This window comes from Callospermophilus lateralis, chromosome 13 (genome assembly GCF_048772815.1).
Source record: "Callospermophilus lateralis isolate mCalLat2 chromosome 13, mCalLat2.hap1, whole genome shotgun sequence".
NCBI lineage: Eukaryota > Metazoa > Chordata > Mammalia > Rodentia > Sciuridae > Callospermophilus > Callospermophilus lateralis.
In genome coordinates, this window is record NC_135317.1 from 108,340,466 (window position 1) to 108,354,518 (window position 14,053).

The following is a 14,053-nucleotide window of genomic DNA, read 5'->3' on the forward strand; positions in this document are numbered from 1 at the left end:
TACCACCCCGGGGCCCTGGGTACGCACCGTAGCGTCCAGCCTTCAGCTCTCCATGGGAAAGTGGAGAGGAGAGTCACGTAGGCTGTGGAATATCTTGAACATTAGCTGAGCCAAAGGACTTAGCAGGGTGGTTGGAATAGAGCAGGTGCCCCGTAGGTGCCCGCCATGGCTGTTTATCATCCTCATTACGGTGACGAGGAGCGGCCCATGGTGGGGGGAAGCGTGGTCCTTGCCATCCTTCTGTACAAGGTCGGGGGGTGCCTAGAATGGTGGGATGTGACCCTGCACAGCAAGCCGGCCAGGCTGACCTCGAAGCCCAGGAAAGCAGGGCGTCAGACGGTGCCAGCAGCTGTGCGGCTTCACAGGCCACGTGGTCTCCAGGTGACTGCTGTCTCCTTGAGTCGTCCTTCCCCAGGCTGCCTTTGCCAAGAGCTGGACTGCAGGTGGCAATCCGTGTGAACAAGCCTCTTGGTTGAAGAGAGGCCCCCTAGTGTGACTTCCTAACAGCTGGGACATTAAACTTTGGCTCCTTGCCCTCCTTCCCCGAGCCTTCCTCCAAGTACATCAAATTCAGCCTCCACCTCGTCCACCAAACAGCCCTTCCCACCCTCAGACCCTGGGGAACCTGTCCTGCAGGGGATCCCCGGAGCCGCTGACTGCCACCATCCCCCCTGGCTGGTGCCTCCTTGTGGTGGATGCCTGTCTCTTGAGCTCTAAGCTTTCCGTTGGTCATCTGTGCTCTCATTTAACTTTGTGGGCATTGCTTTTTATCTCTGCTCGGTTGCGTTCCCACTTGATCCTGAAACAGCGCAGAACTTCCTGGCCTTTTCCCCCTCTGGGCGGCCACTGTGCCGAGCTGTCTGGGTCTGTAAGTGGTGGGCACCTCTCAGCGGCTGAAAAACTCACACGGCCTCTCTCTTGTGCACCTCTTCTGCCTTGCCAGGTCCAGCTGGGAGCTGCCCGACCTGAGGGAAGGGAGAGTCAAGGCCATCAGCGACTCGGATGGGGTGAGCTACCCCTGGTACGGGAACACCACGGAAACCGTGACCCTGGTCGGCCCCACCAACAAGATCTCCAGGTTCTCTGTCAGCATGAATGACAACTTCTACCCCAGTGTGACGTGGGCAGTGCCAGTGAGTGACAGCAATGTGCCACTGCTCACGAGAATCAAGAGGGACCAAAGCTTCACCACCTGGCTGGTGGCCATGAACGCCACCACCAAGGAGAAGATCATTCTGCAGACCATCAAGTGGAGGATGCGGGTGGACATTGAGGTGGACCCTCTTCAGCTCTTGGGGCAGCGGGCGCGGCTGGTGGGCAGGACTCAGCAGGAGCAGCCCCGGATCCTGAGCCGGATGGAGCCCATCCCCCCCAACGCACTAGTGAAGCCCAACGCCAACGACGCCCAGGTCCTCATGTGGAGGCCCAAGCGGGGGCCACCCCTGGTCGTGATCCCTCCCAAGTAGAGCAGACGGCCTGACTGTGGAGCACACACCGCGAGGCACTCTGCGAAGTTGCCAGGGTGGCAGGAGCCACAATGGTCTCTGAGCCAAAGCAGACCTCTCAGCCGGCTGGCCAGCCCCCGCGTCCGCCGGGCAGAGCCAGCGCCCCTCGGCGGCAGGGTCCCTAGGAAACGCCCTTCCTCTTAGGAGTAAGTCGCTGATTGACAGACTTGCCGTGACTGTCTCCACGCAGCCATGGTTCGGCGCGGACCAGGATGGTTCTCCATTTGACTGTTGCCCAATTCTGCCCTGCGAGATGCAGGGGACGGCAGTGGAACTAAGCAGGGCCTGTGGAGGCGAGGGCTGCTTCCCAACCAGCTGAATGGAGTGCAAACAGCCAGTGTTTGTGAGGCCCGGTCCCTTGTCGATGGAGGGGCTGGGGAAGCAGGTGTGAGAGGTGGCAGAGGAGAGGGTGGGGGAGAGGATGTGATTTGTCAGTTGACCTCGGCTTGGGACACGCACTGGAATGAAGGGAACACTGGCCAGCCGAGGAATCCAGGCGCTCCTGCACCGGAAGGGGGAGCTCCCGGGAACTGTCCAGGGTGCTGGCCCACTAAGCGGTGGAAATGCCGCTTCCCCTCTCCAAGGAGGCGGAGCCCGGCCTCCTCCCCGCAGAATGGACGTGCAGTCCCGCCTGCCGCAGCCCTGTGTTTGGGCCCTGCGTGTTTTCAGTGGAGCCCAAACTGATTTTGTTTACAGCTGCTTATTCTTCTCCCATCACCAGCCCTAACTTTACAAAACAGATTGATAAGCCATGAAGCCATGGAGGGTTTCAACATTTCAACAGGCAAGAACGGTGTTTTCAGGTGTGTGGTTTTCTTTAGCCTCTGAATGATTTGAACACATACAATGCACACATGAATGCACACTCGTAAGCACACACACGCACATGCACAGGCGTGGGTACAGCATGTGTACCATTCCGATTGGCCGGAAGCGCCTGCTTCCGTGCACCGTGGCCTCCCCACACACAGTGACAACACTGTTTGCCACAAACATTCACTTAGCTCAGCTTCACAGAGGCCCACTTGGAGTGTTTGTGGAAAAGTGCTTCCCAGGGCGTAGCGTCAGCTCCTTAATGGAAACCTGAGCCGTTTAAACTAAGCGAGCCTGTGTCACTGAGACCCAGCCCACAGGGACAGAGGCCCGGTGTCCTTCCATCAGGGCCCTCTGAAACTTTTTAAACAGTGTCCACACTTTACATGAGAATGTTTCTAGCTCTTCCAACCTCGGCCACGCCCCCCCACCAAAAGGGCTTCTGCCTTTATTCTCAATAATGGAAACTGTGGCTGTGGGAGGGGGATCATTCAAACTCCCACGCAAACTGGCTATAAAATGCCACAGGGTCACTGTGTGTTTAGTGGGTGGGCGCGGCAAGCCTGATTCCAGAGGTGACAGCACCCAAGTCCAGAGCAGTCACAGTCCCACGGCTGCTGCCAGAGGTCTGCCTTCCACCAGAGCGGCAGAGCGTGGGGACGCAGGTGAAAACGGGAGAACTCGTTTATTAGTTTTATTAAAAATGCCTAATTCATTCAGGTCTGAGTCCCAGGATACGTTTCTTGGACACTTGAGAGTGTTGACAGGCCCCCTCCACACTATGGAGCATTAGCCTCACACCCTGATCTTTAGCTACTCTTTTGCAGATTAGCTATTGATGGCAGGTTTCTGTACAGCACAGTAACACACACGGGTGACTCACAGAGACCTGAGACACTGGCGTAGAGGTGGTTCAGTCATTACCCTGGGATTCCTCTGTCCCTTCCCAGGCTTGAGATAAAGCTGTTTGTTTGCACACCATTGTCAGAAACAGCAACCTCTCTCTTGGACTGAATTAGATGCCACCTTGGTGGGATTCTGGGGAGCGGGTTCTGATCCTGTAGTCCAACCAGAACCGCCCCACTTTAAGAAAACCTGATATTTAAAAATCCATCAGTGTGGCCACAGGTTAATGAGCAAGGGCTTATATTACAAAATCCTCTGCAGGGTTGCAGTTTTCAAATTTCCCCAGCCCATTGAAGCAAGATATGACTCATGCAATCAGAGTTACACACAATGTGATTTTTCCAAAGGCATGTGTGTGTATTCATACAGCAAGGGCAGCATAGACAGTGCCTTCATTTAAAAAACATAAAATCACTTTTTGGAGTCTCCCAGCAGTTTCTGGGAAATTATGTAATAGAAAAATAAACAAGAAAAATATATGGGGAAGAGCTTATAACAGTTTAAGGCGTTCTGCAGATATGCATCGTGGTCACTGTTGGTGACACTTCCCGGACTCTTCAGTCGCGTCTCTGAGGTTAGCCTGGCAGAACACTCTGTCGCCCTGGAGCCAATTATTTGGAAGTCATCTTTGTTTTATGAGGATCTGAGGATGTTGCCTTCCAGCCTAGTCAGGATATTACCAGATGAAAGACTCTCACAAGCGAGAATTAGCCCTGAAACCTCTGTGGGGTCGCCCCTCCCTCCCACGGTCCTTCCCCAGAGAGTGCCTGGGTCGGCGCCAGGTGCCATCAGCTACCAGGGCCCATTCGGTGCCTCAGTGTCAGGGGGTGGTCTGATTCCACGTGCACGGCATGGTTTCTTGGAGTACAAGTTTTGAATTCCTGTGTGTGAAAGAAGAGATCGTCAGACCCTGGGTTCTTAGATGAGGTCACCTTGGAGACCTCTTAGGCTGTGATCTTGAAGGATCTCTTTGAGTCTCTGTGCAATGCCATCTATTAAGGCCACATCCCACATCAGCCTGAGGCCAGGAGCAGCCTGGTCACACAGCAGTCGCCTTAGCCGGCTCACAGCTCTCCCTGGCTCCATGAAAAGCCTTGTCACCGTCCCAGGACTATCGACCCACAGGCCGAAACTCCAGACCCCTGGACCCACCCTTTAAAGAACAGCAGTGAACACGTGTTACTGTGGAGTCGGAAAACAGAAGTTCCTGTGGCGGCCATTATGAGGTGGGCCCTGACCCGGGCCCTTTGCAGCCTGCGTTCACACCCCCAAGTCACTGTGGTACCCATGGCACCTGGGAAGGTTGGCAGCCATTCTGTGGGCCTTTCCAGACTCCCTCTCTCCTGGTGCCAGGAACGATGCTCCGAGGTCACAGGCAGGCTCTAAGCAGCAATCCTGTCAAGAACCGCGACTTATGGGCTCTTGTACACAGGCTGCCACCGGCACGCCCCCTTCCCAGGCAGGCTCACAGGAAGTGTGACGCCATGTCATCATATTGTGACCTTGTTACAGAGAGCAACTGAGACCAGAGAGGCTGACTGGCACACCCTAGGCACATAAGCAGAAAAGGTCAGGGCCAGGGTCCACACTAGGCCTTTGAGCTCCGAATCCCACCTCTTTGCCTGGTGGCCTTGGGCACAACAGGAGAGCCCACCCCGTTCTCTCAGGCAGAGAACCTTCTTGTCCCAGGGAGGCTGGCCCAGGAAGTGCCTGTCAGGGGCTGGGTGTGGGAGGGCTGCCGTCGCTGGCAGCTCTTAGCACAGGACTCGTAATTAGCAGGGTAGGAATCTGTTCCCCTGGTCTCAGAGTCCCTTAAACACCACAAGTACAGAGACTTGGAGGAAATCATGCGTCCCATGGTGAGGCCCCACCACCAGCCACCCCGCGGCTCGGCAGGAGCAGCCCAAGGGAGGAGGCCATGAACAATGGCCTGCAGCCCCCTTGGCTGAACGCTGAACGTCTCCGCGTTATAACTGAGGGCACAATTAGCATCGCCAGAGTCGGCTCCCAGCGGAGTTGCAGAGAACGATGTGAACACGCACACACACAAAGACCCACCACACTCACACACTTTTCAAGCTGAAAAGAAAATTAATCAAGAACCCAGTGAACGCCTGAACTCTATAATCAAGCCTAAGTGATTCTTGGATGGAAAGGGACTGGGTGAGCAAGCTCAGTCAGAGATATTTTTACCCCAGTCATTGCCATTAATTTCTTTTGAGATCTTGAGTACATCTGGTTCCCATCTCCCTGGTGGGGCGTCTGCCTGTGGAAGCCTTCCGGAGAATGGCCATCTCTGCAGCCAGAGGACAGTCAAAGTCACTTGGTCACTCCCAGGCACTTTTATGGGAGTGCATCTGGGTCAACGGGGAGGCCCTGCGCCCTGGTCAGCTGAGCATCCTCTGGGGCAGATCCCATCACCAACCTTGAGATTCCTGGGGGAGCCTCGGGCCGGGAGCAGCTGCAGACGCTCAGGCCCCACCTACGTGGAAGCCCAAAAGCATCTCAGGGAACCCACCCTTCCTGCCCATCAAGGCCTGGCCTCAGGATCTGACTCTCCCCTGCCGTCTTACTCGTCTTACTCGGGAGGCCTGAACCTGCAGGAAGCCATCTCCAAGAGGCCTTTTGGGGAGGAAGGGGGCTGAGCATCGGGTCTGGGCAGGTCGCAATCCCAGCTCGATTCTCCGCCAGCGCATTTCCTGTGGTGATGACAGACCAGAGACCCAAAGGGGATATATGCGTTCAAAGTCTTGCATGGGTCTGCACTGGACCGTCTGTCCCTACAGCATTGGGACCCCATGGTTTGAAGTGGCATTGCAGGTTTTGACATGCGAGTTCACAGAGAAGGAGGAGGTGCTTCTGCCCCCCAACCAGCCCAGCTGCCCCACCACAGGAGGCACACTGGTCACACTGGTCACGACCCTACCTCTCCAGCACACAGGACTCCTGGGCTGGTCCCCCCGCCCCCCGCCCCAACTCGTGCCTCATTCCTAGCTGTGCCAGGTTCCCCAGGAGCATCTAGCAGGCTCTTCTCTCGGGCCCCTGGGCAGCAGGCCCTGTGGCCACACATTAGTGTCTCTCCTGTGTCTGCCCGTGTTTGCCCGTGGCATGGCCCGTGGCTGACGTGCAGGTATCATCTCTCCTGTTATCCAGCCAGCGCTGGGCCAAAGATGCCCAGGGGAAGGAAGAATGGACTCCAGAATCACAGCTAAGGGCAGAGGGCAGGGCATGACCCAGCACCAGGGGCACACTGAAGGCGGGATGGCCCTGTGGGCTGGCCTCAGCTGGCCTGGAGGGAGAAGAGATAGGAGGACAGGTGCTGTTGCTTCCTGCCTGGCCTGGGACTCAGGTGAGCAAGCCAGGTGAGCAGGTCAGGCTGCTGGGACCCAAGGTCCAAGCCGGGCCTCTTGTGCCCCACCAAGGGCAAGCCTCCTCAGCTTTACCAGGCACCTGGCTGGGATCCTTGGTCCCCACCCTGCTCCACCTACCCCCGGACACAGCAGGGCAAGGAGGGTGTCCTGGGAGCCTGTGAACATCCCTCTCCAAGGCGCCTTGACACTGGTGTCTCCCAGGAGGCTGAGGGGCCCCTCCCTGCTGGGGCCACACACTCCAGGGAAGCCCAGAGCCTTGGGAGGTGCCCCTCAGCCTTCTCTCTGTCCTTTCCAGCAGCCAGTCCACCTTTGAAGGGCCTGGCCTGGCCCCTTTCTGGCCTGTGAGTGTAAAGTGACAGGGCAGGACTTATCTCTAGCACTTTGAGCTCTTCCAAGGAAAGGGACTTGAGGACCCTGCAGCCAAGTCAGTGTACACCCTGCACTAGGGACGGAAGAGGCTGCCGCTCTCTCTCCATCTGCTCCTGTCCCTTCACCCCCACCCTTCAAACCAATTAGAATCTTCTGCACAGACGTGAGCCAATGAAATGTTAATTGGAAAAATAACAGGAGAGATAATGCACGCACTTCAGGCTGAGAACTAGTTCATTAAACTGAGCTTTGAAAGCAAGACAGCCAATTAAATTATTTCCCACTTCACTCCCTCACACACCAGAAACTATGGAAAGCTATTACTTTTAATTAATTAGGAAAGAAGAAAGACTGCGCCTGCATATCAGATGAACGGGACCCGAGCCCCCCGCCCCCACCCCTGCGCGTGTGCCTGCCTTGCGCACCAGGGAGCTGCGCGTCTCGGTCTGGCCTTGGGGACTCCTGGGTCCTCCTGTACAGAGCCAACCCTGCTCCTGAGATGGAGCAGAGGCAGACGCCTTCCTGGGGCGCGTTCACGAGCAGGGAATAGTGGGTGTTGTGAAGGAATAAGAGCTGTGAATCCCACCCTCTGCAGCCAGGCAGTATCCGCTTTCACCTGTAGGAGAGCGGCATCTCCAAGCAGCTCTCCTTACCAAAGGAGGCCACCCTGTGGTTCAGGGTGGCCTCTTGACAGGGGCCCTGGGGCTCTGAGGCCTGATCATGACTTGGCTTTACGCAGGTCCCTATAAGTCACCTTGGGGCCTTCGCTTTCCAACCGTGAAATGGGAAGAAGGCGTGTTCCCAGTGCCACGTTGACTCCCTCAGAGATTTCAGGCTCCTGAAGACACAGGAACCGCTCTGGGCCCCTGTTTCTTTCTAAGACTGAAACCGCGCCTTGCCTTGGAGAAGTGAGTGCACAGGACTCAGCATGCAGTTAAAATGGTCTCTGTGCAAAATCGCGCTGACCCATGGCATCACTGCTCTGTAGAACCTGGAACCAAACTAATACGACTCAGCGAGGTAATAGCAGTCCCTATCCTGGTGATGTGACCTGCTGGGGGCATCTCCCCAGGGTGGCCTGTGAGCTGCAGACAGACTCGGAAGCCGGCCTCAGGCCTCAGCCCCTGTTTACCCACAGTGCACCCCACCCCCCACCCCACCACATCTGTCACTGTGCCAGGCGAGGGATCAAGGCTGGCAAAGCCCAGCACAGCCTGTGCCCCTGACCATCTCATACTGCAGGAGGGGGAAGTGGCATTTATTGACACAGAAGAGCATGGCGGCAACACTGGGCACAAGGGGCAGAGGAGCACCTCTGGATTGTCCTCTAGGCTGTCCCCCTGTTATGTATGATGAGAGTGACTTCTAACTTCAGACAACTGGAAAAGGGTTTTTGACCTCCTGAGTAAGACTTTGGGGTATTTCTTTGTAAGACTGAACCCATGCAGCCTATCTGGAAAGGCAACAGCGTTACCTAATGTGCAGCTGTAAAAACCTGTTGCATGGTAGCAATTTGTCCTTACAAGCAAACCCAGCACATCGAATTCAAAGATACCAAGAGGGAAGAGATCCTGGGAGAGGAGGGCTGGGCTTGGCTCCCCCGGAACAGCTCTCTTGTGCATTCAAAGACATCTTTTTTTTAACTTAAATAATTCATTTCACCCACTTCTTTAGGACCCATCTATTACATAAGCAATATATACAACTAGCTAGCCCCAGAAAAAGTGACAGCATGGTTTCTTTTTAAAGAGAAACTGATGGACAACCTAAGGCTGAATAGTACTGAGAGGAACTCAGGAAGCAAGTCTGAGCGCCATTGGTGGGTGAGCCCCCAACAGGAGCTCCGTTAGACTCTGGCTGTGGTCAGTCAGACGCCTGCCAACCTCCTGTGCCTTGGGACACCCAGGAGCCACGCCATGGAGGATCTGGAATCCTACCCATTTCTGCACACACCTTGCTAGTGAGCTACACATAGACGTGACTTGGAATCCTTGAATGTCATTTTAGTTTTTGATCTTTTTTTAAAGAACCAGATAAACACGGCAGACTCTCTTTATGGAGAAGTGCATGTAAAAACAAACACTCGGACTTCACTTGAAGTTCCAGAGTTCTCGCCCCTTGATCTATTTGTGCAGCCCGGAGGGTAACACCTGCTTAGGGCCTGGTGTGTCCTTGGTCTCTGACGCCCACTCTACCTTCACATTTCTGTGTCCACATCCAGGTCTCCTAGGGGGACAGGGCAAGCCTAGAAGCAGAGCCGCGTGGCAGAGCCGCGGAGGAGACAAGCATGGCTGGTGTCCCAGGAGCTCATGTCCCGGACAGCTGACCCCACAGATGGCGCCCTCCTGCCTGCCTCCCACACCCTCTGTCCTGCGACCGTACCTCCTGCCCAGCCAGCGGGCCAGCGGGCCGGCTGGTTGGCTTGTGGGGAGCTACTTGGAAACGGGAACCGCGTCTGCTGTATCTTTTTGTGTGGAAACGCTGGGTTCATCCAGACCACAGGGAAGCCCCCCGAGGACCACGAGCTGGTCAGCCTGGACCCCCAACACCTAACGTAGCCCGGCCCTGGCTCCCACGTCCTGCCTCCCGCCCGCACGCCTGCTCTCCCCTCCTCCTCCCTCCTCCACGCGGGTAGCTAGCATCCACGATCTCTTGGAGAGCCAGGGCCAACAGTCATTCCTCTTGCCATGGCCAGGATGGGTGCCTTCTGTGACCACGGGTGTCCTGGTGTCACCAGGGTCAGTGGGGTGAGGAAGAACCACCCGAGGCCACGCAATCAGAGTGTGTGCTTTTATTTATTGGTTTATTTATTGGCATATGTGCTGACCTATTTATTTATGCAACATGTCTGTATGATACCGAAGCTCGACTTCTGTCCTTCAGGCATCAGCCCCAGAGTTTGTCTTGTAGGTCCCAAATAACATAGTGAATTCCTCTCAGAAGACACAGAAAAGAGGAGACATTCTCTCCCTCTGCCCCCGTACCCCCACTCCAGCCAGATTTCCCACCAGAAAACACCAGCTAGCGAGGCTGTCGGACCCCGCGTCACGAGGCTCCACAGTCTGGACAGGAGCCCCAGGGCCCTCCTGACCTGCCCTCCCCTTCAGCTCCTTCCTGACTCCGCGGGTCCTGGCTGTCCAGCTCCCACCCGGCCACGAAGAGCACGGTGCTCACGCTGCTCTGACGGAGCACGCTGACTCCAGATGCATCCGCGCCTGCTCTCCACCCAAACCAGTCACGGCAGGCTGTCCCCGCATGGCGGGCGGGCAGGGTGTCCCTCACTTACCAGGTGATTCCGCTGTGAAAACAGGGCCGAGAAGTTCTTCCAGGATCTTCTCCCCTGGCCCCTCCCACCACTCAGGTCCCTGCCTCCCGTTTCCCGGCTTCCTCTGGAGTCCCCTTCTGTCCCTCCAGCCTGGCTCCCCACTGAACATTCCCCACCAGCCCAGCAGCCTGAGCAGATGCCTGGAGAGCTGGGCAGGTCCCAGAGTCATGCCCCGAGGCTGGCACCTGCCCTGCCTGAGCCTGCGCCCGAGTACAGCTTCTCTAGGAGCCGAAGCCCCTCCCTGCCAGGCTGCTGTCTCCTCCTGCATCTCCCCCAGTCTGCAAAACTCCAAAGGTTTAAAGGGCACGGTGTCGACATCCCTGTCTCCAAGCCCCAATCCTAACAGCAAGGCCATGCCAGTCTCTGTAAGCAAAGCCGGGCCATTTCCACAGAGCCACCTGAGTTAACAGAGGGTCTAACTGATACCAGGAAGGGTCATGACACCCCCAAGCCAGTCTTTTGCCCAACAACCTTGCAGTGGCCACCATGCATCCGAATCCTAGATGGCCGGGAAGAGACATCACCCTTCACATTGGCGAGGCCTTGACTGCAGAGTGTGTGCAAGTGTGCGTGTGAGTGTGTGTGTGCATGTGTGCACACCCTGTCTGCACATAAGACCTGGATCTGCAGAGCTTCCGGATTTTGACTTTATGGTAATGAGAATCTGCACAAGACAGTTGGGGACTTCTATCATCTTTGACTCGACAGGGATCTGCTGTCCTATTTTCACGGGGGACCAGTGCATTCCATTTTACGGACATACAGAGAATGCTGCAATAGGCACAGACCCTCGGCCACCCCACACACCCAGAGCCTAGGGTGCCTGTGGTGTGGGGCAGCCCCCAGTCTCCCACGGCAAGTACACCCTCCGCTGCCCAGCCGTCCCCTGCCTGCATTGGCACCTCCAAGCCTCCTCTCCCCGCTATAGCATGTCCTGCCCCAAGTCCCATCTCTCAGGGTCCTGCTCTCTGATAGGTGACATTCAGTCAGTGGGTGCTAAAGAGTCGAGAGTCACGCTTCACAGGTAGCATTTGTTTTAACAGGGGCTACGAATCATGCCTTAATCTGAAGGAGTGGCTGTAGCGGTGGGAACTTCAGGCCAGCCAGGGAGATTATTTCTTATCAGAAGGGCATTTCAGAGCCCTGAGTCACACCCATCCTGAGACCAGCCCTCCACGCTGCAGAAGCACACTCACCAAGCACACTTCCCTTCCTCTGAGATGTCCCTGCACTGGCCCCATCTCTAACGTGGAAGAGAAAAGCCCAGAAACAGGCTAAGTTAGTCTGAACCTCATGGGAAGCAGCCTGTCCTCGCACAGGGCATCAGCCATCTGGTCCCCGCCTGCCCAGCTTCCTCCCGCCCTCCCCTCTGTGCTGCCCCCTTGGTCCAGACACCTGTGAGTCCCTCTGCCTCTAGCCTCCGAGGCTCCCTCCCCTCCCGGCCCCCGCTGGAGTTGCGCTGTGTTCAGGGTGGCCGGCACAAACCCGCAGGTGAGGAGCGTGAGCATGTGCGTATCCCTTCGAAGAACGAGACCCCAGGTGTCCTGCTACGGTTTGGAGGAAACCCAAGGAGGAAGAGACGAAGCCGGCTCTGCAGAGTGCCTTAAAACGACTTCACTAGGGATTCTGGGTCGTCGGTCTGGATGTTGCATAAACTCAAACAGATGTCGCATTTCACTTCTCTGGGATTAAAGACAAAAAGTTAAATACAGTATGTATTCAACACAACCAAGTGTCTTTTCTCTTTAATTTGTCCTGAAAGATTTAGTGCCTGATTTCCCACAAATCCTGGGGAAGACCCTGGGCACAGGCCGGCCCTGGAGCACACGGGGCAGACTCGAGAGTCCCTCCCAGCCAGGCAAGCTCTGGAGACCCAGAGAGACTGTCGCAGGCAGGTCTGGTCCAAAGGCAATCCTACAAGAGAAAGGGGCTGACACCCAAGAGCAAGGCTAGGAGAGGGGTCCTGGCCCTTCCCTGACCCACTGCTGTCCAAGTCCACGCTGCTGACCAGGCCACAACCTGGGGCGCATACCCACAATAGAAGAGTCTCCCAGCTCTGGAAGCTGAAGTCCAAGGCCACAGGTCTGGAGGGTGGTCTGGTGAGCACCCATTATGGCTTCGACTTCATGGACAGCCTCTGCCTCCTCAAGGGGTCGGGGGGGGGGTGGGGGGGGAGACTCTGCAAGGACACTAATCCCACCAGGAGAGCTGCACCCCGGGGACTTACGCCTCCCAAGGCCCCCCATACATACCCTGGGCTGAGGATTTCAAGGTGTGAACTTGGGGAGGGGACACAGCACAGTGGACACCGCCCTAGGCCATGACCGGTGCTGTGAAATGGAACGCCCTGGAGATGCAGAGGGTGCGCCTGAGTCGGAGTCGGAGTCCCGAGGGCAGGTCCATTCCTGGGCCTGGTGCCTTGCACCTCTTTCTGAGCTTTGCATTTTTAAAGGCCAGACCTCACCAGGCGGGCGTGGGAAGGACAGGGTCGGAGGGAGGTCCTGACCTGGCCTGGGATCCTGAGAATCCTGTGCAGCTGGGAAGGAGGGAAGCCCCCGCTGTGCTGGCCCCAGCCCGACAGGTCTCTGCCTCCCACCCTCCCCCAGACCCACCCCCGCCACCCTGACAGCAGGCCTGGCTGCCCTCTGCCCTGACCCTTGCCACAGAGACGAGACCCTCTGCAGTGGGCAGTCGCTGATTGAGGTTCTCTTCCCCACACACTCTCCTACACACCAGTCCAGAGGGAGCAAGGAGACGTGGCAGAATAGCAAATAGGAGTGTCCACAAAGAAGATTTAAGGAAAGGGCCTGAATCCGCGTGCCGTGCACTGAGGGGAAACGTACTCAACAACAACCTGAGGTGCCCACCTCCCGGGGGGCGCGCAGCCCACGCATGCTCCGCCCTGGAGGAAGCAGCGCTGTGCGCCAATTTTAGAAAAGGAGCCCTGTGTCCCTGCATAGGGACTGTGACCTCAGGGGTAGGAGGCGTCTGTACTTTCTCCCTTGCTGGTTCACCTGAAGCCAGGAGCCATGCGGACTGGGCGCGGCTGCAGGACGGGAGCACACACAACTTGTTCTGCGCAGGAGTGAGCCTGGGGCATGCGGCAGCAGCCCAGGGACCCTGGAAATCCACCCAGGATTTCTCCCTGGTTAGAAAACTGTAAAGCTCCGGGTCTGGCTCTGTAATGACTCGACAGAGAGAACAAGGACGTGTCTGATTTTTAAAAAACCAAAAGCCTGTATTTTACTCGGAGGCTCAAAGACAGTTTCAAACACAGCTCATGCTTCTTGTTCACTCCATGCAGAAGGGTGTTGCCTGTGCGGCCAACTGGGGCTGCAGACGTGGCCGTGTTTTCTCTGTTTTCCAAACGAACTACCTGATCCCTCCAAAACCTATGCACTCCACCAGAGTCAGAACTCCAGGCAGAAGAAATGGTTCTCTGCCTGTTCTGCCTTCCCTGCCCGCCCCCTGCAAGAAATCAGCAGTCTGCCACAGCCAGGTGCCCAGGACCTGAGCTGTCACCTGTCACGCACGGTGTTGGGCAGGACACACCCAGTCCCCAGGCCCACAGCAGGATGCCAAGGGGACAGGTACCTTGTCACACGGGGTCAAACCTACGCCCTTCCTTTAGCACTCTTCCCAGACCCTTCTGGCCCCTTGGAGTAACCTCAGACCTTGGGGAGAGGAGCTGGGGACGGTGCCCCTTCTTACAGAAGGTCCCCCCACCCACACGCCCTCCTTCTCCCCAGCTCTCCATGTGCATG

General features: G+C 56.7%; 1 protein-coding gene across 2 annotated transcripts in view; it reads left to right on the forward strand.

The window, feature by feature from the left end:
• The window catches only part of Fam78b (family with sequence similarity 78 member B), a 69,851-nt gene extending 60,178 nt beyond the window's left edge, over window positions 1-9,673 (forward strand). Inside the window, exons 2-3 of one of the 2 annotated variants that reach the window (XR_013088429.2) lie at window positions 944-2,308; window positions 9,186-9,673. Coding sequence is in view for 1 of the 2 variants with exons in the window: in XM_076831577.2 (XP_076687692.1) it covers window positions 944-1,466 (523 nt within the window). In the remaining variant the exon portion in view is untranslated. Of the gene's footprint in view, window positions 1-943; window positions 2,979-9,185 lie in introns of those variants that run through there. The other variant, XM_076831577.2, reaches the window with a different exon arrangement.
• Window positions 9,674-14,053: the final 4,380 nt, after the last annotated feature.